Source organism: Moschus berezovskii, chromosome 6 (assembly GCF_049115385.1).
Source record: "Moschus berezovskii isolate FMDL1 chromosome 6, NW_MosBer_1.0, whole genome shotgun sequence".
In the NCBI taxonomy this organism is placed as follows: domain Eukaryota; kingdom Metazoa; phylum Chordata; class Mammalia; order Artiodactyla; family Moschidae; genus Moschus; species Moschus berezovskii.
Window position 1 is genome coordinate 72,776,042 of NC_142465.1, and position 22,700 is coordinate 72,798,741.

The window sequence follows — 22,700 nt, forward strand, 5'->3', positions numbered from 1 at the left end:
TTGCTGGCCAGAGACAACTTTACTGATGTTTGTACGCTGTGGACAGGTACAGATGTAGGTAAAAAAAAGTAATCTTTTCTTTCCTGTCCACGATGATAGTCTGAGTAATGGCCCACAAAGATGTCCAATCCTAATCTCTGGAACCCATAAATACGTGACCTTATATAGCAATAGGAACTTCGCAAATGTGACTAAGTTAATGATTTTGAGATGGGAAGATCATTCTGATTATCTGGGTGGACTCAGATAATAAGGCCTTATTAAGAGCGAGACAAAAGCAGCAGAGTCAGAGAGAGATTGGAAGATGTCATGCAGTGGCTTTGAAGGTGGAGGACAAGACTATAAGCTAAGGAATGCAAGTGGCTTCCAAAAGTTAGAGAAGGCAAAGAAACACATTCTTCCTAGAGCTTCCAAAACCGACACAGCCCTGATGACGCTTTGATTTTAGCCCACTGAGATTGACTTCCCACTTCTGACCTCCAGAGCTGTACAATGATAAATCTGTGTTATTTTAAGCCACTAAATTTTTGGAAATTTGTTACAGAAGCAGTGGGAAATGAATACATCTGGCATCCTGTCTTGTAGCAGAATCCATCTTGGCCTCTTGGGGTGGTAGCCTCTTGGGGTGGTGGCCTCTGGGGAACCCCCTGCCCCCATTCTTGCTTCTTGTGGTGTGGGTGGGACTGATCTCATATCTGGCTCCAGGATGAACATACTACCCAGAGCTGGCCGATGAGAACACCATGATCTCTGTCCCAGTGACAGGTGACCATAGCCAGGCCCAGCCAAATGAAGCACTGGACACTTGCTGGAGCTGTTCAGAAGGAGGCAGGCACTTCTCACAGGGGATGCAGTGCTAAAGAAGCTTACCTGGTGGCCACCTGAAAATGAGGACGACACACAGGTGAGCAGGCGGAATGCTGCAAAGAGACACTGTCCTTAAGACATGTCTTCAAACCTTGAATCCACTCATGCCTAAAGCTGGCTTTGCCCCTTGAAGTTCCCTTTTGGTCCACCTTGGTTGGAATTGGATTTCTGACTCCCAATGTCTCTGACTAATACAGTTGCTTGGTCAGGAGTCACTTAAATGGTATCATTGGATGATTGATTTTGGTGAAGATCAACTCTATGGAGCGTAATCTAGTACAACTCAAGAGGAGGCGTGTTCTTGTCTAAATGGTATTGACATTGCAGTTAAACCCAGCGAGAAGAGATGGCTCCTTCCCCACCCCCCCAGAGATTGTTACCACTGAGAGTTACTACCTGAGTCCTTTTACTTGTGTGTGTGTTAGTCGTTCAGTCATGTTGGACTCTTTTTGCAACCCATTGACTGTAGTCCACCAGGCTCCTCTGTCCATGAGATTCTCCAGGCAAGAATACTGGAGTAGGTAGCCATTCCCTTCTCTGGGGGAACTTCCCAACCCAGGGATTGAACCTGGGTCTCCTATACTGGCAAGCAGATTCTTTACCATCTCAGCCACCAGGGAAGCCCTTTTACTAAACATATCCTAACACTTAGGTATCTGGATATTGCATTTCTCTGGCTTTATCTCAGGTGCCTATTGAGTCCCAGGGAAGGAGAATGACTTGTTTTAAGCCACGTGATCAGTCGGCGGCTGACCTCGGATATCAGAACTCCTGCCTGAGTCATGGTACTTGCAGTCTCTCTGAGGCATAATCCTTCTGCTCCCTTGGCTCTGAAAATTCACGCCCTGCTGTGCGCAATTAGTCCTTGCTGCTCTCCCTTGCTGATCAGCATTCTTAGTTTCATTTTCAGAGCCCTGGGTTTATCATTATTATAATGAGATTATTTAGCATCTTGAATATTAAAAATCTGACTCCACAGAATAAGATTTGTGTTCCAGGGTGCTTGTTGTTTGCCAGCGCCGAACATTCAACCTGTTCTTTTTTCAGAAACATCATTTTGAGGGCGATACACCCCGCTCCAACTCCTGGCAGAGGTCATGTATAAAAGGATCTCTGTTTGAGTTCCAATTATTAATGGCACTGACCTGATCCAACTACAGGAATCTGGAAATATCAGGTTTCAATTCAACCCGCCCCAGAATCTTAAAGGTTACTTAGTCCCATCTTTAAATTTAAATTCTTTAAATCATAAATTTTTCCTATAATTTAAAGATGTCTTTTTAGGGAGTTCCCTGGTAGCCTAGTGGTTAGGATTCTGGGCTTTCACGGCTGTGGCCTGAGTTCAATTCCTGGTCAGGGAACTGAGATCCTACAAGCTGAGGTGTGGCCAAGACATAAACTAATTAATTAAAAAACACTTGAAGATGTCCTTTTAAAATTAAGACAATTTCATAGAGCGATTCAAGGTTCATAGCAAAAGTGAGGGAAAGTAGAGATTTCTCATATACCTGCCCCCACTCATGCACTACCTACCTGTTTGATGGAACATTTATCACAACTGATGAAGTTGTATTGACACATTGTAATCACCCAAAGTCCATAGTTTCCATGAGCGTTTGCTCACCATTATGGTATCATACAGAGTGTTTCACTGCCCTAAAATTCCTCTATGCTGCAACTATTCATTCCTCCCTCCCCCAATCCCTGGCAACCACTGATCGTTTTACTCTTTCCATAGTTTTGCCTTTTCCAGAATGTCATACAGTTGGACTCATACAGTGATTTGCTTTTTTTTTTCACTTAGAAATACACATCATTCCTTGCATTTTCCCATGGAGAAAGCGAGCTTTGAAAAGTCAAGTATGTATCAATCAGAGTTCTTGGTTAAAGGCAACTACTCTGCTAGCTAAGAAGATCATGAATATTTTAAAGACTGTTCAGTAGCTCACAGGGATCAGGGAGGTCAGAGAAGCAGATAGGTGTCTCTTTAACTAGAACCAAGTCCTTAGGGGCTGCTCCAGTAAAGACATCCTATTACTGTCTGTAGTGGGTTGTAGTAGAACTGGTGGCTGTCATACTTCATACGTTACACGTAACCGCACTTGGTATCTCAGCCCCACTGCTAGGATAAAGGACAGCCCCACTGCTAGGATAAAGGACACCTGTACTCCCGAGGGCGTTGTTCAAAGGGAAATGGATCATTTCATACAAACCTTTGCTACTCTGATACACTAATATGGCATCTTTTTGTTTTGGTTTGCTCCTCTTAAATTATTGAGTTTGTATCTTTCCTAGTCCTATTATCAAGTTCTATTTCCTTTCTGTATGTGTGCAGAGTCCTGTCCGTGGTTTTTGTCCATGTGTCTACTGAGTCTTGATGACATTATTAGTTACTCACATGAGCTCTTTATATATCATAGTTTCACCCTTCACTTTTCTCTTTTTCTCTTTCCCTCTCTCTCCTTTCCTCCTTTATTCAACTTCCTTCCTCTCTCCCTCCCCCTTTCCTCCCCCTTTCTCTGTCTCCCTCACTGAATGTTTCCATCATGATTTTACTTGCTGTTTAACTTTGCTCCTTTTCTTTTGATATACAGGAGTTTAGTATTTTGAAGACAAGTATGTAACAAATATTTCTCAGGCTGCCCACATAATGCAAGAGATTGTTTTAGGAAAAAACATCTTTCACCCAAATATTTAGATAATTCCTCTTTTTTTGTGTCCTGACACGTCACACTACTTTTGAATCAGTAGGTTTATAGAGAGTCCTTTCATCTCCACCGAGGGTCATAAACAACTCTGAGAGGCATGGTTTTTCGCTACACCCCAGAGCAAAAAGGAAAAAACGAAGGTGGATATTGATTGAACCAATCTTTTATGCAGACTCAACTTATCTTCTCATCTAAATGACTGTTGCAGGGTGAGAGGAGAAGGGATGTTAAACCATGATTTAAAAGTCACTGAGATTTGACCTGCACTAGGAAAGGTTGTGAAAGTGAGCATGTCTGTGAGTGCAAAGACCAGACTCTAGATGACTAGTGGAAAATCTCTCCATTAACTCCTGATTGGTGGACCCCTAATTCCCCTGCGTTTATATGACCTCTGCCCCCAAGCTCCTTGAAGGGTTGATCTTGATTAGATTGACCTTGATGAGAAGTCTAGGTGAGGTGCTATTCAACGTTTGTAGTATGGATAGAGACATAGTTGATTCACTCTGAAGTGTGGGTCTTGGTGCCACGTAATTGTGGTTCAAATCCACGTCCTACAAGCATATGACAGTGGTACCAATGTAAGCAAGTCCCCTAATCTTTCTGAGGCTCAGTTTTGCCTTCTGTGTAATGGGATATGGGGATTTCCAGGTGGTTCTGTGGTAAAGAATCCACCTGCCAATGCAGGAGATGGGCAGACGCAGTTTGATCCCTGGGTTGGGAAGATCCCCTGGAGGAGGGCGTGACAACCCACTCCAGTATTCTTGCCTAGAAAATTCCTTGGACAGAGGAGCCTGGAGGGCTACAGTCCCTGGGGTTGCAAAGATCTGGACACAACTGAGTGGCTGAGCATGCACACACAACACATGTAACGAGATGCTCATGCTGTCTTTGTGTGATTGAGATGAGGATTAGTGGTCGTGTGTGTCACATGTTAGCAGTGTCTAGCCCGGGGTGGGTAGCAACAGGAGACCATTGTAACATATCAGGAAATTAACTGGCAAGTCCTCATGGGTCGTCTGCTTCGTATTTAGCAGATGTCTGTGGCAACAGGTCCCAGTGTCACTCTTCCTGAGCCTATGCAGTGTGGCCCAGGAGATGGGGTACAGCTCGCCAAATAACTCAAATATATGGCAGTGCTGAATCACAGTGTACTCGTGTGGGCTCAGTCGTGTCTGACTCTTTGTGACCTATGGGCTGCAGCCCGCCAGGCTTCTCTGTCCATGGAATACTCCAGGCAAGAATACTGGGGTGGGTTGCCCAGAGGATCTTCCCAACCCAAGGATCAAACCCGTGTCTCCTGTGTCTCCTACACTGGTAGGCAGAGTCTTTACCACTGAGCCACCTGGGAAGCCTGCTGAATTATAGAGGAGGGGTCTAACACGCAGGAAGAGATCTCCACAGGCTGAAGTAAGTAAGGAAAACATCATGGAGGAAGTAGGGGTTTAATTGGGGTTTGGTGACTGAAGAAACATATTCTCCTTTTATTAGAATAGTTTTCCCTCTGAAAATGAAAATAGTTGTACAGTTTTCCTTTTTAAAAAAATAACATGTACTCTTTAAAAAACACTTGAGAATACAGTAAATCAGTTTAAAACAACTCAATACCCAGGAATATCTACTATTAATACTTTCTTGTATAATATATACCTTTGTTGTTGTTGTTTAGTTGCTAACTTGTGTCTACTCTTTGCGACCCCCATGGACTGCAGCCTGCCAGCCTCCTCTGTCCATGGGATTTGCAGGCTATAGTCCATGGGATTTCCCAGGCAAGAATACTGGAGTGGGCTGCTATTTCCTTTTCCAATAATATATACATATACGTATATGTATATAAATTTATTTATATCTGTTTATCCAAAAACAGGAGCAAATATACACACTGTGTTTTAACATTGTTAACTGATTTAGTCACTTTACTTTTTAGTAACTGTAGGGTATTCCATCATATGGAGGTTTTATAGTTTGTTTAGCCAAATCCTAATTACTAGGCATGTTGGTAGTTTTTGCACAAAGTACATGAATGCTCTGACTCTCTCAACAATTATTTGGTGATATTAGACAAGTTACTGCTGGGTCACTTTTCAGAAATGTTATAAAATTTGTATCAATTTATAATCACTTCTACCATCAGTATGTATGGCTTCTCTTTTCTCCATACCCTTCCCAGCAGTGGGTTTCATCAATATTTTATAATCTTTGCAGGCTGATAGGTATGGGGTTGCACAGAGTCGGACACGACTGAAGCAACTTAGCAGCAACAGCAGCAGGTAAAAATCATATCATTCATTTAATATGTATTTCTAGACTGCCTCGTGTCTACACTGTCATTTAGGTTTGATACGGACATGGTCACAGTGGTTCCCAGAGCTCAGAGACCACTGGAAAAAGACACATTAAATCAGTGCCCCATGAGATTTTTCAGTAATGTAACCTCATGTTTATCTGAGGACTGAGGAAGTGGCTATTCTTTTTAGCCTCTGTTAACTCATGGAAGTATACAGTGATGGGGTGATTCAGGAGAGAAAGATGAACTCTGTCTTGCTTTTCTGACTAATTTCTATAGCAGCCTTGGAATCCTATTATTAATGTCTTGAGGACTGCACCATGCCTATGGGGATTTATATCCTGGTGTGGCACCCTTTGATTGTACAGCATTGCTTGGGGTAGTGTCCGAGGGTCCAACAGTCTGACAGGCCTCTTTCCTCAGTAAGGGAGGGAGAGGAATCTCTTGGGCCTAAACTGGGAGGGAGGGCAAAGGCAGCATCAGAAAGCAAAACAATAATAGCGCCTCTTTCTTCTCTTCTTCCTCTACTCTCTCCCTTCTATCTTCCCTGCTTCTCTATTTCTTCTTCTGTCCTTTCTTTCTTTCCTACCTTGTTCTGAAAGGCCAGGGAGGAAGAGCCTCGCTCAGAGCCATGTCATGAGTAACCCGCTTGTGTACTCGCGGTTTACCTACCTGGAGAAGGGTTGCACCCTCAGACCTCCACATGCTGTGGGCACACGGTTTCTTATTCAACTCCACAAATATTTACTGTGCTCTGGTTAACTGAGCGTACTTTGTGCTGGAGGTGCCAGAGAGATGCAAAAAGGCAAAGCCCCTCCTGGGAGGGGCTAGTCTGGGGCCCCTGCCTGAGGTTGGCCTAAGACATGCCCCCCTTCCTCAAGGACGCAAAAGAACTCTCTGTCTTCCCATGCCCTGGGCCCAGGTCTCTCTCCAGAAACTGGAAGCCAGTTCTGCCAGATCTGAACAAGACGGTACATTGAAGGTGTCACCTACAGGAACGGGATAGAATTCAGCCTGCAGGTACTGGTACTGGTGGGCTTGGCAAGTGTCTGTGTTCACTGCTAATGGCACACACAAGTCAGAATTCTGATTTTGTATGCATTCCTTCCTCGCCTCTGAATTTCCCAAGATCATCCACACACAGAGACCTTTCTCCTCAACAGTTTCTAGGGGCCATGCCAGGTTTTGAAATAGACAGACCCCAATTTCATTTGTATGTTGTTTTACCTGGAGAGTGGGCTTCCCTGGAGGTTCAGATGGTAAAGCGTCTGCCTGCGATGAGGGGAGACCCAGGTTTGATCCCTGAGTTGGGAAGATCCCCTGGAGAAGGAAATGGCAACCCACTCCAGTACTTTAGCCTGGAAAATTCCATGGACAGAGAAGCCTGGTAGGCTACAGCCCATGGGGTCACAAAGAATAGGACACGACTGAACAACTTCCCTTTCCCTTTCACCTGGAGAGTAAGAGTCATGTCTCACAATCAACCAAGGCTTAGCCAGGCCTCACCCTGAGGCGGTGCCGATGGGCAGAAGCTCTTGGGGTGAAAGGGAATTTAGAAAAATGATTAAATGAGGTTTGAAGAGGGATGGGGGGACTGCAGCTAGGAGGACTATTTCCCAAATGCTTTGGGCTCTCTGACTTCCTAGTCTGTGTGGGATGGGGAGCAGTACGTGAGTAGTTCTGGCTGATAAATGGTGAGTAGAAGTGACATGTGCCTCTTCTGGGTGGGAATCACTGAATTGTGGGGGCCGGAACTTCAAGAGATCCTTTTTCTTGGGCATTGCCGGGTTCTAGATAGGGCTACTTTGGCTTCATCCTGTATGTGGTATTCCATGAGTTCAGCCCCTTTCACCTGATTTCAGGTGAGAAATCAGGAAAGGCTTCTTGGAAGAGGTGGTAGTTTCACTTGTCAGGACCTTATTCTTCATTGTATGTTTGGGCCTATGTGCCTGTTCACTTTTCACTTTCACACATTGGAGAAGGAAATGGCAACCCACTCCAGTGTTCTTGCCTGGAGAATCCCAGGGAAGGGAGAGCCTGGTGGGCTTCCGTCTATGGGGTCACACAGAGTCGGACACGACTGAAGTGACTCAGCAGCAGCAGCAGCAGCAACCTGTGTGTTCAGTTGTGTCTGACTCTTTGTGATCCCTTGACCACTGCGCCACCTGGGAAGCCCATGTTTGGGTCTGTGAGCCACAGTAGACATGTGGAGTTAAGACCTAAGCCCTAGTTGTTCTGAGCCAGTGAAGTTAGGGCTCGTTTGTTATTGTAGCATAACCTTGCCTGTTCTGAAGGCTACACTGGGAAAACAAAAGGCTTGATTTCAGAGGCAGCCTTCCACTGACCTCTCTGCAAAATTCAAAATATCAGGACTTCCCTGGTGGTATAGTAGATTGGAATCTGCCTGCCAATGCAGAGAACATGGGTTTGATCCCTGGTCTGGGAAGATTCCACATGCCATGGAGCAACTAAGCCTGTGTGCCACAACTCCTGAAGCCCAAGGGCCCTAGAGCCTGTGCTCCTCAACAAGAGAAGCCAAGGCAACGAGAAGCCTGCACACCACAACTGGAGAGTAGCCCCTGCTTGTCGCAACTAGAGAAAAGTCTGAGCAGCAACAAAGACCCAGCACAGACAAAAGCAAAATAAGTAAATAAGTAATTAAAAGACAAACAGTATCAAATCTCCTTTCTCCTCTGTTTTATCAGTCAACATTTTCCTTTATCTGGTCAATATTTATCATGCAGCATGCATAAAAGATACAACAAAGCTTTCTAAGGAGAGGGCTGGAAAGAAAGCAATGACTGTACTTGTGGTTGGGAAGTTTATTGCAGTGTGATGAAGAGACAAGAAATTCGAACTTTTCTCTCACCTCTAACATGCACAGAACAACAGAGTCGCAGACCATTACCACTGCCCATGACCACAGACTTCAGAGGGGATCTAATTTAATTTCCTAGTCCAAGATTATCACTTCTCCATCTAAGACTTATTTGTACCTACCAGGTGCCAGTTGCTCTGCTGAGCACTGGACAGAAACAGAGATGAATAAAACTCAGCTTAGTAGGTACAGAGACCCAAGAGGGGTTTGGACCTACTGCTCAGAACACAGACGGGGAAAGAGGCTATTCCAGGTGAGAAATCAGGAAAGGCTTCTTGGAAGAGGTGGTAGTTTCACCTGTTAGAACCTTATTCTTCACTGTATGTTTGGGCCTGTGTGCCTATATGCTCAGTTGTGTCTGACTCTTTGCGATCCCCTGGGCTGTAACCCACCAGGCTCCTCTGTCCATGAGATTCTCCAGGCAAGAATACTGGAGTGGGTTGCCATTTTCTCCTCTAGGGGATTTTTTCTACCTAGGGATCGAACCCGTGTCTCCTGCATCTCCTCTGTCTTCACAGGCAGATTCTCTACCACTGCACCACCTGGGAAGCCAATGTTTGGGTCTGTGAGAATGCAGCAATGGATTCAGGGCATGGTTCCTCGTTCTTCCTCACCACATGGGCTAACTCAACCCGCCCGACCCATCAGGGATTCCGCTTCTGACCGCTCCCTGTGACTTCTCAGACAGCCTTATGAGTGTCCAGGCTTTTGTATTGGTACAGTGTGGTCTCTGCCCTGGGAGATGAGGGACCAATTGGGTAACCTGGAAGCAAAGCCCAGCCTGCTCTGTAAAACTAGGAGTTAAATGAGAGCCTTCTATTCCAGGCCAAGCACTGCAAATGCCCATCTAGTCATGCTAACTGCAGGGATTCCCTGCCCTGGTCAAGGATGGGCAGGCAGGTGGGTAAGTCAGTTCCCGTCCCTGAGCTCCTGGGGTGGAAATCACTGGGGAATGTACTGGATCTTGTTCAGCTTGACTGCCTTTATTATGCAGCTCATTTACAAGTGAGCACAAATTAATACAGTACAAACTGGCTACATAAATATTGTGCTGTAATTGATTGTCTTCTTGTAATCAAAGGCAAGGCTGCTGACTTTGTTAGTTTCTCTGCTTTGCAACTGCTGGAAGAAGACTTTGTGGGGAAGGGAACCCAGGTTGTTGAGGTGGTTTTCGCTGCATGTATCTGTTTGCATGTTGTGTCTCTGATGTATTGAGAGGATAAGATCCATTACATTCAGATTCAATAAGTATCAAATGCTTGCTACGTGAGAGGCAAAGATCTTATTATTAATTGTGTTCATAGTAGTAAAGCTTTGATGAAAAAAAATGAAAGCGTTAGTTGTGTCCAACTCTTTGCCACCCCAGAGACTGTAGCCTGCCAGGCTCCTCTGTCTATGGGATTCTCCAGGCAAGAATATCACAGTGGGTAGCCATTCCTTTTTCCAGGGGATCTTCCAGAGCCAGGGATCAAAGGCAGATTCTTAACCTACTGAGCCACCAGGGAAGCCTAAAGATTTGATAATGTGTGCAAAGGAAATGGCAACCCACTCCACTGTTCTTGCCTGGAGAATCCCAGGGACGGGGGAGCCTGGTGGGTTTCCGTCTGTGGGGTCGCACAGAGTAGGACACGACTGAAGCGACTTAGCAGCAGCAGCAGCAGCAGCAAAACTTAGTCTTTACAATAACTTTTTTCTGGTATATGTTATTGTTAGAATTTAAATAATCCTTTAACTTTTAAAAACATGCTGTAAATTTATAAGGAAAATAAAAGTCTATAACAGTCTTTTCTCTTTGCTTATGGAATTCCCAAACGGCAGAACAAGATCTTCCATTCTAGGTAGTTAGATGAGTCGACTACAGTAACCGATTTTCTCCAGCTAGTGCTAGATAGGTGACACAGTGATCCCTGCACTGTTTACGTGCATCCACCTTGACTGCTAAACAATCTAAACGCACGGAATTGGAATTTTAAAATCACTTCACACAACACAAGAAAGCAACGCCATCTTTCCATTACCTGCCAGTGCTAAGGCGGGCTGTTTTTTTTTTTCCAGCAGTCAGTTGTCCTGGGAGGAGTGACTCCGTGGGGGCATCCTCTCCCATCCACCCCGCTAAGACTCGCACTTTGAGGATGTGGAGGGAGCTCTGTTCTTTGGAAAATCAGACTTCGAAAATCCACAAAACCTCCTTTGCCCTGATTGTGTGTGAGGATATGTGTGTATGTGTGTGTCTGAACACACACACAGACACACACAGACAGAGAGACTGCATAAACCCCCGGGAAAGCTCAACTGTCGCCTGACCTCTGCGAGTTATCCAGGTTTCCTAACCTAGACCTGAAGTCAGACGTCTTTAACCCCTTTCCAAAACGTCGCTCGCGCTGGGCTGCCATTGGAAAGGGGAAAAGAAAGGAAAAAGAAAAACGAAACCTCCCTATTCCGAGACTCGGGTAAAGAGCACTCGCTCCCAGGAGGCTTGGGACAACTTGTCGGCGACCCTGCCCAGAGCTTTGAAATCAGCACAAACCGCCGGACCCCTTCGCGCTTCGCGTGGCCGACCCGCATCTCGCCACTTCCCTCTTCACACGCCGGCAGGAGGGGGGTGGCGGCACTGAGGCGATTTTATTCGTATGTTTTTCCTCCGGGTTTTGTCATGGAAACGCTGACACACAAGCTCCAGACGGCGGCCGGCGGGGCCGGGGACTGAGGGCCTTTGGGACCCTGCGGAGCGCGGCGCGCACTCCCCGGGAAACAGCTGGACGCGACCAAATCCCGGGCAGGGGCGGGGGGAGCGAGACGCTCCGCCCCGGCGCTCCGGGCCCGCCCTCCGCCCGGCTCTCCGCAGGCGCCCTCCCCTCGCCGGGGGCTGCGAGTTGCATTTGGTAAAACCCAGCCCCGGAATATATAGATCACTGGAGCGCAATGAAGTAGCCTTTGGAGAGGAGGGAGGGGGCCGGTCCGACAGCCACAGCGGCCGGCGCAGCGGCAGCTGCGGCGGCACCACCATCAGCATCACCGCTCGCACCCCAGTCGCCCGGCCCGCGAGGAGGCAGCGGCGGCCGCCGGCGGGAGCGGAGGCGGCGGCGGCGGGGAGGCGAGGAGGAGCCGCGGGAGGAGCAAGAGCGCGCAGCCGGCGGGTCCACGCATCTCCGCACTTCCAGAGCAACTCCGGCGCCTTCCACACCCCTGCCCGGGGCTGGGGGCTCCGAGAGCGGCCGCGAAGCCAACCCCTGTCCTCCCAGCGATCCTTCCCCAGCCCTGTCCTGCGCCTCCCGGGCTCCGCTCCGCGCCGCGGGGTCCCCGCTCCTGCGCTCCGGGAGCGCCTCCCGGACACCCGGGTTCCCGCAGCCAGGACAAAGCCATGAAGCCGGCGCTGCTGGAAGTGATGAGGATGAACAGAATTTGCCGGATGGTGCTGGCCACTTGCTTGGGATCCTTTATCCTGGTCATCTTCTATTTCCAAAGTATGTTGCACCCAGGTAGGGGGCGCGTTAGCGTGGTTTTGTTGGATATTTTCTTCTTTCTCGTGCTCTCGCTCCCTCGCTCACCGTGGCTGGTTTCTGACTCTTCCAACCCTTACCTCTTCTCTCTGGGCCACCTCGGGGTTCCTTGCTGACCGGCTCTGCCCGGATCCCAGAGTCGGGCTGGGGAGAAAAGATATACTCCTTCCTCTTCTTCCTTTCAACTCCAGGCTGGAGGATGGGACCAGAGGGGCGGTAGATTTTTTTTTTTCTTTGTGTCTCTTGTCTGTCTGCGAGGTAGCAGAGCAAGGTAGAGGTTGTGGGAAGCTCCTGGGGGTGGAGGATCAGTTTGAAGAGAACGAAACTCCCTCCCCGCTTCTGCCGAGGTCTGAGGATGAAGGAGGCGCCGGGAGCCAGTCACCCCGCTCCCCAGAGAGCTGCCTCTTCCTGGTGGGGGGGCCGGGGACGAAGGGTGAGCGCCGGGCGAGGTTGCCCGTCTGGCCGCGAGCTTGGGAGCCTGAGGCTCGGCTCCCACGTGTGCGGGTTTCGGCGTCGCGCCGAGCAGGTGGAGGGAGAGATTGGGGGTGCCCAACACTGCCCCCTGCACCAGCTGGGGTTGGGTCCCGGCGCCTGCTGTTTGACCCCCGGGGTTCGGCTCCTCATTGACCTTGCGGCTGGTGCCTCGGGGCCTGCTCCCTCCCTCACAGAGCGGCTCGCGACCCTGTGCTGGGGGGTGCTAAAGCCCCGGGATCGCGCCGCTTTAGTTTGGGAGGAAACTTTGGTCTGACCGTCAGTTGCACCCCCCTCCCCCGTCCCGACACACACCCCGCCCCCAGCTTCTGGGTTCTGAGCGTCCGGAATCCCCCGGCTCCCGACCGGCCGTGTGGGAAGGAAACCCGCCCCCACACCCACCCAGCGCCTCCCCGCAGCCCCGGGTGGCTTAGACAAGTTCCACACCTGCAATCTGGACTAGGAGAGGGACGAGGCTGCCCCTTCCGAGGGGCGGGAAGGAAAGTTTGGGAGGGACGGGCTTCCTCGAGCGTGGTGGCCCCCGGATCGCAGCTCCACTCGGAAGCCCAACAGGTAAAACCTTGCCAAGAAGCTTCCGGGGAAACGGGCATCTCGCCGTGGAGTCGTGATCTTCCATGCCCTGGCCCCCAGCAGGCCCCGTCTGGACCACATGGGCTCCCATATCTACCAATCACGCCTCCCAGTTGCCTTTCTCAGTATAGTCATGGCAATAACTTGCTTTTATAATTGCAAGGAGGGAGCTGGAAGCTCTTTTCCTTCCAGGGCTATAGGGTTATGTTCTGCTTTCAGTGTGTATCTGACCCAGAGGCAGCACCGAATTCATCTTGCCCGCACTGGGAGGTGGCACAGGACCAAAGCTGTTCTTTCCATCAAACTTTGGGATTCCTTGACAGCTCTGACAGAACGGCCCCTCTGCCTGGCTGGGCCTGGAGGAGTTGTTAAGGCGGCCCCTTGGCCAAGAATAAGGTCTCAGTCTGGTGTGGCCTGACACTACCACATGTAACCTCAGGACGTCGGAGCCAGCCTGGTAAAGGGTGGCTTTTGTTTGCAACTGGGTATTTTTAGTTTCATGTCAGCAAACTGCAGCGGTGTTTGTCTCCTCACCCAAACCAGTGGTTGTGAAACTTCTTAGGGAATTTAAAAATGGACCTGGCTTGCCTGCCGGCAGCCAGGCAGTGGTTGCAATGGGCAGGACCAGACAGACTGCTGTGTCCTGGGCCAGGCTCCGCCCGGAGGACTGGGGGACTGGGTGGTGTGCAAATACACTGGGGGCCCAACAGCTCAAACAAAGAGCTGAATGATTTGGTCTAGACAGTACAGATGTGTTTAGGCCACTTAGGTTTTGCCTGGACCGAATGTGCCCGGTAGTTCTCTGCGGAAATGCCTGGAACAGTGAGGTGTATTAGTTTCTGGCAGGAATGTGCTGTAACTTCTCTGTACCTGTTTGTTGTCCAGGGAGATACTAACCTGTAAGACTATTGCTGCCCATGATTTTCAAGCATCCTATGTTTCTCTTACCCTGTATGAGATTTAGGAAATAACTTTCTAGCCAGGGATACCGGAAGAAATTTCCACCTTGTAACTGACACTTTGTGAAAATTTCCAGCCCTAGTTGGAATATTAAGTTGGCTTGAAAGTGGTGTTAGCTGCTTTCAGTCTGGCTTTTTGGTACCAGGGACAGAAGCTTTGCCAAGGCTTTCCAGATAAGGATTTGCCATCCTTGACCCTCTGCTCTCAACTTTGGCTTCCCTTACTGGTCCCACTTCTAACCCCCAAATGGCATATGAGTATGCTTGTCTGTTATTTTCTGCCAGTCTATAGCAAAGACTACTTTCAATACATTCTGTTGAATGTAGAACTTTATTGGTCTACATTCAACTGAAAGGTCTTCCCTATTTTGAATTATATATAATGGTTTCACTGTTGCATGAAAACTCCATGCCAATAGTTTATTATGATCCGGGACATAAAAATATACTTTGAAATTAATATTAAACATTTACACCCCACACCCCCACCTCCACACACACATTTTATTAAACTATGCTCTTGATGACAACCGATGCTATCTCTTTTTCCTGCTGCTTGGAATTTCCTTAAAAGTTAGCTGCTCTTTGCTTCTCTGAAGGATTTCGGGTTGTGACAGCTGATCTTTTAGCCTGGCATTGCAGTTTCCATTTCTCCAGATCACCCTGGGAGAGGCAGAAGGGACCACAGCATGGCACAGATTGTGTTGCTAAAAATTAGGAGCCCTCTGGCAGAGAGGCTATTTCTATTCCTATCTGAAATAAAAATGTAGTATTCTAAAAAGAAATGGATCCCTGGCTTCATTGATGGCTAGAGAATACCTGGAGTGTGTGAGGAGGAAGGGAAAGAATAAACAGAATCAAGCTGGCGAGGGGCCGGCTGGCTGTTCCTCTGATTCTAATCTGGGGTTCATTGTCTGTACTTTTCTAATACATCAACTTGAGTAATTGATCTTTAATTTGGTTGTTGGGTTCAGCAGAAGTGGGCTCCTTGTCAGTACAGGCAGTTTTCTTTAGGTCTTTGACACTCGAAGTTAATAGTCTTAGGGCAGGGTCTGGGTTTTAGGCCCTATTCTAATCCCAGTGTCTGGCATAGTGCCCGGCCCATAGTAGTTTCTCAATAAAGTATTTGCTGGATGAATGAATGAAGTGGCTAGATTCTAGGAGACGTGCTTCTCCAGTTTTTGGGAAGTTGTATCAAACCTTGCCAAAGAATGCCTCTTCAGTAAGTCTGGCTCTCCTGAGGGGGGTGTGGGACACTGGAGACTAGGTCTGGACACTTCTCTATCCTCCTGGTCTCTGAGATCCCTCAAATCATGGGTCAGGTTTAAGCTCATCACACCCCAGACGGAACACTCCTCTTAGCCTAGAGTTGCTGCCCCGAAGTGTGAGACAGTGAGGCTGGGTGTCTTGGGTAGGGGGAAACTTGGTCTCTTTTAGCCACTGACCTGTAGAAACCATCTGCAGGAGAGACACCCTCTGTGGGCGTGAACTGCTCCTGATCTCAGTGAGAATGGAGCCCCATGCCTGTGCTTTCTGCACAGGTTTGCGTCCATCAGCGATCACCTCCTGAACATTGACTTGTCTCGGGTACTGCCCCAGACAGCCGGCCTTTGATGGAGCTGTGTCCTGGGGTGGACTAGGCAGAGCTGCACGGCCCCCAGGCTGCATTTGTGCTGAGTGTGTGAAGGTGGCTCCCCTGAACCTTCCTTTTGTGTTACTCTGTAGGGTTGTGGTTTTGTTTGAAAGCTCCTGTTCATAGGAGAGAAGCCTGGGGAGAAAGCCTTTCTTCTCTCTTTCTCTTCCTCTGTTTTTTTTTTTTTTTTTTTTTATGTTTACTTTCACTGTCGCCTGGGATTTCTTTGCTTTGGTCGAATGTATTGAAAGATTATACCCTTTATTTAAAGGCTTCCTGGGTTACCCCTTTGTAGTTCACTTGATTAGATTGGATGTAAAACATTTGCATTGTAATTTTAACCTAATTATAAAAGTAATATGTGCTCGTTTTAGAAAATTTAGGAGGTACAGAAGACAAGCAGTCATCCATTAATCTACCACCCAGAGGCAAGGGGTCCTTTTTTCCTATTATAGAATATATATATTAAAAAAATAATTGAGATCCTATCCTGGATTTTGTACTTTGTTTGATAGATAATATGTATTTTAGACAAATGCATCATTATGGTCATTATGGTGACCAGTAATTAAGTTGAAAAACAGAAAACTTAGCCACAAACTTTTAAATTTATAGGGTTGCCTATACCTCTAACCTCCCATCCCCACTACTTTGCAGAGTGCCAGTCTGGTATCGTGTTTTTTTTTTCTTTCTGCACGTATTTAATTTTAAAGAATCTTTTTGCTGATACATGAAATGAACTTGGAGTTAGACCATGTTGTAGGGGCTGTTCTCTTATATATCTGAAACTTCTTTTGAAAAGAAGTCAGGAAGTTCTCAAATATGACACTGTTATAAATCCTGGAAACTGCATCAAATAGCTGAAAGATAAGATGTTTCCAGCATCTGGTCTCCCCTTGGCGGTTTAAATGTTTGCACCTCCATGGGGAGTTTCATAGCTGCTCAAAGATGAGACAGATACACTTAGGCAATTTCCTTCGACAGTTAGATCTGCTGTCCAGGAGTCCTCATTTTGTTGCCTCTGAAATGAAAGTGGTGATCAGGCACCAGAGGAAGAGTGGTTGGGGTTTCTGATGGACGAGGGGTGGGAGAATCAACCCGCCAGCATAAGGGGCTGCTGTTTATATTTATCTGGATGAAAAGTCATTTTGCTTATGAACTGTATCGGCGACAACCATTTAAAAACAGGAAATTAAAGTGGGCACCGCCCTTTCCCTTCTTAAATCTACCAAGAGGACAAAGCTCTTCTTAATCTGGAGACAGTGAATGGAAAGACTTTCATGAAAGTCACAGCCACTGCTAAGGGCAGATTCTGAAAAAAAACCAGAAGTAGTTTTCTGTATTCATTTTCTCTTTTTTGTTTTTCTTCTATTGAATTTTGAGACCCCCATCTTTATCACAAATGAAGAGTGAGGCAGTCCCTCCCCTGAGATCATTGAATAGTCTGACCTGTCCATTAAAAATTCCTAGAACTTGTAATTTGATGCATCTTACATCAGATGTGATTCATCAGAATTTGAGATCAGAGTTGCTCTTTCTTTCTCTCTTTCTCTCCTCTGCTCTGTGCTGGGTATTGTTCTGGGCACTGGAGATACCATAAAACATTATTTCTGCCCTCATGGAACTTACCTTCTAGTGAGGTATAGGCAGACTTTAAGGAAGTGCAGAAGTCACATACACAGAGAAGAACAAAGCCAGCGATATGAATGAGGGATGTGAGAGGCCAGGGTTGCAGTTTACTACAGAGATCATTACAGGATGTTGCTGACGAGTTGACATTGGAGAGCAGAGATGGGAAGAAGTGAAGGAGCTGGCCACATGTCAGCCCAGTCCCAGATAGGATATTCCAGGTGCAGAGCACAAGTCTGTTCCCTGAGGCAGGGCCTCGCATGGCAGGCAGCTCTGAGTGTCTGGAGCAGAGGAAGGAAGCAGCTGAGACCAGGAGGTGCAGAGAGATTGTGTGGTACTTGGCCTTGACTGGCAGCAGGATGGGCAGCTCTGGAAGAGTTTGGGCTGAGGACTCTTGGGGGAGGGGCTGTGGAATGGGTGGGCAAGCCCAAGGCCTCTTATTTGCACTTTTGTGTTCATAATCGAGCAGCCACAGTGCAGTTGGGTGAAGTGTTTACCGTGTAAATCCCACGTCTCCTCCATCAACCTCTGCCTCCCCCTCACCTCCACACTAGACCACCCCCCTTTTTCAACTTTTTAAAGCAGTAATGTATAAATCAGAACAAAACAAAACCAATTTGACAGGAATTTTAACTGAGTTTGTGTTTGAAAATTCTTGAAATGTCTAAGCATTCATAGATGGAAACCAACCATCAACAGCCCCTGACTTCTGGAGGCACTCAAGAAAAATAGAGAAGGAATGGATCGATGATTTGGGAGTGAAAGACCCGGGTCCTAGTTGGACATACCCCCTCTGCTTGCTCCTGTGAATTACTATATTTTATCAATTCTAAGACACTCATTCTTTTCACCTTTCTACATTTGACTTGTTGTAACTGATGGTATCTTAGTGCTGTGCTGGCCTTTAATGCATAGCCTTTATTTTCTTAGTGGAACATAAAGTAACAGTGATTCTTATAGTTGATGCCCTTGGACCCACCTCTGTAAATCATGAAAGTACTTTCTGTACACCGTGGTGTACCTCAGAATTTCAGTAAGGTGATAAAAATGGCACTCAGGCTCCAGCTTAATCCTGATCACCTGCTTTATAAAGGCTTTGCTGGTTGGCAGGCCTTTCAGTCTTTTCTGCTGTACCTGGGAAATTTGCACCTATTTTCAGAGCCACAGGGCTTGTATCTCTTTCTGATTAACTGATGAGGTTGGTAAGAGTCAGAATAGGAATGTGGGGAAGTGAGTTGTTTAATGTGGGGCTCAACTCTGGAAGATCACAGAGAAATAGACTTCGTGACGTTGTTTGGGGAAAACGTCACCAGTGAGGATTTTGCTTTCCTTCGGGCTGCTGAACTCCCATGGCCTTGGTCATTTCCCTTTTCTGTTGTTGTTTAGTCACCAAGTCATATCCAACTCTTTGTGACCCCGTGGACTGCAGCACACCACGCTTCCCTGTCCTTCACTATCTCTCGGAGTTTGCTCAAACTCATGTCCATTGAGTCTGTGATGCCATCCAACCATCTTATCCTCTGTCGTCCCCTTCTCCTCCTGCTCTCAATCTTTCCCAGCATCAGGGTCTTCTTCAGCAAGTTGGTTCTTTGCATCAGGTGGCCAAAGTATTGGCGCTTCAGCTTCAACATCAGTCCTTCCAGTGAATATTCAGGGTTGATTTCCTTTAGGATTGACTAGTTTGAGTTCCTTGCTGTCCAGGGGACTCTCAAGAATCTTCTTCAGAAATGTGTGGTAGTTGTTTGTTTACTTGTATTCAGTACATGTTCCTCTTTTGAGGAACCTCTGCCAAGTTCCTCTTTATAGCCTCTAAGCTTGGCCCAGAGGTACTTAGGAAACAGTTAAAGAGTAAATAAGTGACTGGCAAAGATGCCTTTTCCGTCCCTGTGCCCACCTCGCCGATATGCATAAGCCCAGAGGGAAGAGCAGGTTGGCTTGCTGTGACCAAGTAGCTTCTGGTATGGCCTGCTTTGTTTCTCAGACCTCTTTGCTTCTGGCTTGCTAGGATTCAGCCAGGCTTCAGGGTGTGAACTGGGAAGGGGTCTAGGTATTTTAAGCAGAAAGGTCTTTAATGGAGGGAATCTGGTCCTTAGAAAAGTTGGGATGCTGGTGGTCAGGGATCCGCCTGCCAGTGCAGGAGATGCAGCTTTGATCCCTGGGTTGGGAAGATCCCCTGGAGGAGGAGATGGCAACCCACTCCAGTAGTCCTGACGGAACAATCCCATGGACAGAGGAGCCTGGTGGGCTACAGTCCATGGGATTGCTCAGTCATGTCTGAGCGTGCACACACATAGAAGCATAGGGCCCTCAGCTGGGCCTCCAGGAATTAGCCTCAGGTAATAGTAGTAGCATATGTAAAAACATAGAAGCAAACATGTACAGGCCTGGCTACTCAAAAGAACTGACCCACTATCTTTGGAACTATCAAATCCAAGAACAAACTAATGACACTGGGGCCCTGGGATCAGAAATCCTGATTCCAGAATAGGGATGATCCTGCAGCCACCTCTCAATACCCAGCAAGCCAGAGAGTGGTCCCAGAGAGTGTTGCCAAAACCCCTCATCATTCTCACATCATCAGGAGGCTGAAGACAACCTGGAAGGCGGGGAGGTGGCCTCTCACCTATGGCCTCTTTCTAAATCTGTGTTTCTGTCTAGGGGAGCCAAACTCACATTCAGAACCTTAGCTTCAAAACCAGGATGGCTGGGAAACCTAGCTTTTAAATCAACAGCCCTTACTGTATAGAAAGGTTTTCTAGAAGGGATGGGTGATGAGCAGACATCCTACTCCCTATTGGTAAAACATATGTGAGCAGCCATCTCCCATCTATTTTGCTTATAGTAAGTGTATTCATATTATTCCCATTATCTAAATTTGTAGGATAAGGATGTTTCTGTTTCTAACAATAGTGATTGTAAACCCACATGTTCATTACCATCTGGGAAATTCTGCTAGTGAACCCCCAGTCAGCTCCGATTCTCTTACCCTTTTTACCTTGTAATGTTGCATACAAGGGGCTTCCCAGGTGGTGCTAGTGGTGCCCAGGTTCCCCCTTGCTAATGCAGGAGACATAAGAGACACAGGTTTGATCCCCGGGTCGGGAAGATCCCCTGGAGGAGGGCCTGCCACCCCACTCTAGTACTCCTGCCTGGAGGATCTCATGGATAGAGGAGCCTGGAGGGTTGCAGTCCACAGGGTCACAAAGAGTCGGACAGGACTGAAGTGACTTAGCACTCAGCACATGGCATACAAGACTCAGGGAGAGAGAGGAATTTTCTTCTGTGCATTTTTTTGTGTTCGTAATATGTGCATGCATTATGAATATTATCTCCAAGCTGCAGTGTTTTTTTATTTTTAATTTTTGCAGCTTGCGGGGTCTTAGTTCCTCTGTGTGTGTGTGTGCTTAGTCATGTCCGCCTCTTTGAGACACCATGGACTGTAGCCTGCCAGACTCCTCTGTCCATGGGGATTCTCCAGGCAAGAATACTGGAGTGGGTTGCCATGCCTTCCTCCAGGCAGTCTTCCCAATCCAGGGATAGAACCCAGGTCTCCCACATTGCAGGCAGATTTCTTTACCAACTGAACCACCAGGAAAGCCCAACCAAGGCTTTGGCAGTGAAAGGGCTGAGACCTATCCATTCGACCACCTGGGAATTCCCTCCAAGCTGTAGTTTCTTGACTGGAATCTCTTTAAGCCTCTGTTCCACGTTGTGAGGACTAGTTTAAGTGAAAGTAGATGATGTAATCTGTAAATCTACTTGGGATTCAGTTGTAAATGGTGATCTGAGAGCAGTGGGTTGACTGATTTCCTCGGTCCCTCTCTGTCTCCCTCCTCAGGATGCCTGAATTTCGTAAATGCACCTAACTTGGTACGACGTGTTAGATGAGGGTTTTTGTTCCAATTCGTATTTTACATTAATTCATATTTTTAACATTAAATTTCTTTTTCTAAATTCAATGAAAATGGAAGGCCTGATGTTTCCTTTCCAGGCCCCTTTGTGATAGTTGGAGTGTGTCGGCTAGACTTTGGAACCTGAGGTGGAGACTGGTCTTGAATGTAGTTGGTGATTGTCAGACCCACCACAGTCAAGTTTGGGTAAAAGTATAGTTTGCCACCCAGGTGGCTCAGTGGTAAAGAATCTACGTGCCCATGCAGGAGACGCAGGAGACATGGGTTTGATTCTTGAGTTGGGAAGATCCCCTGGAGTAGGATATGACAACCTGCTCCGGTATACTTGCCTGGAGAATCCCATGAACGGAGGAGCCTGGCTGACTACAGTCCATGGGGTCACGGAGTCAAGCATAACCGAGTGACTAAGCCCATACACACAGTCAGTGCTGCTTAGTACTAAAGACAGTCCTGACAGTGGTGAGTCAGAGTTTGGCTTTAGACATATTGTGTGGCTAGGACTGATATTTCCAGTATCACTGGAGCTCAGGTCTCACTCAGATAGGTATGGATAGAAAGAAAGAGGGCTTTCCTGGTAGCTCAGACGGTAAAGAATCCACCTGCAGTGCAGGAGACCCAGGTTCAATCCCTGAATCGGGGAGATCCCCTGGAGGAGGAAATGGCAACCCACTGCAGTATTCTTGCCTGGAGAATTCTATGGACAGGGGAGCCTGGCGGGCTAATAGTCCATGAGGTTGCAAAGAGCTGGACATGACCGAGCGACTGTTTCAAGCCCAGCAATGTAAGTGTTGAAATCCATATCAATCTCCGGCTTAAGTGGTTATCTCAAAGGCCTTGTGAAAAAAACCCACAAAGGCAACACCAATTCAACAGGCTGGTAGTTGGGTTTCTGTTAGAAACTGCTCATTTCAAAGAATCCCAGAGGAGGGAAAACACAAAGGCCCCTCTAAGGCAGTGTTGTAACACTTTACATTTCTTAACGGTTGACATGTCTTACCTTCAGTGCCGTTGTTCATGGTCATTCACTATGGTGAAAAAAAAAAGCACAGGATTTGCAGCCCAGGATCAGCGTTCAGGCTCTGACTGTCTACTGTGTCCGTTCGACATCACTCAGGATGGTTTGGTTGACTGCTGTTGAGAGTTAGACTCTGTGCTGGGTGCTGGAGATACAGCAGGGACCCAAGTGGACAAGAGTTGAGGGGGGAGACGTAATATAAACAAATGCATGTTAGAACCATTGAGTCTGTTGGATGGTGACAAGTGCTGCAT

At 47.3% G+C, this 22,700-nt stretch overlaps 1 protein-coding gene across 5 annotated transcripts in view; it reads left to right on the plus strand.

Annotated features, from left to right (window-relative positions):
* Window positions 1–12,067: 12,067 nt before the first annotated feature.
* CHST11 (carbohydrate sulfotransferase 11) overlaps window positions 12,068–22,700 on the plus strand; it is a 270,817-nt gene continuing 260,184 nt past the window's right edge. For 2 of the 5 annotated variants that reach the window (XM_088837159.1, XM_055394669.2), the window contains exon 1: window positions 12,068–12,201. In XM_088837159.1, the coding sequence (XP_088693285.1) occupies window positions 12,099–12,201 (103 nt within the window). In that variant the 5' untranslated portion in view covers window positions 12,068–12,098. Of the gene's footprint in view, window positions 12,217–16,085; window positions 19,479–22,700 lie in introns of those variants that run through there. The other 3 variants (XM_055394667.2, XM_055394668.2, XM_088837160.1) reach the window with 2 other exon arrangements.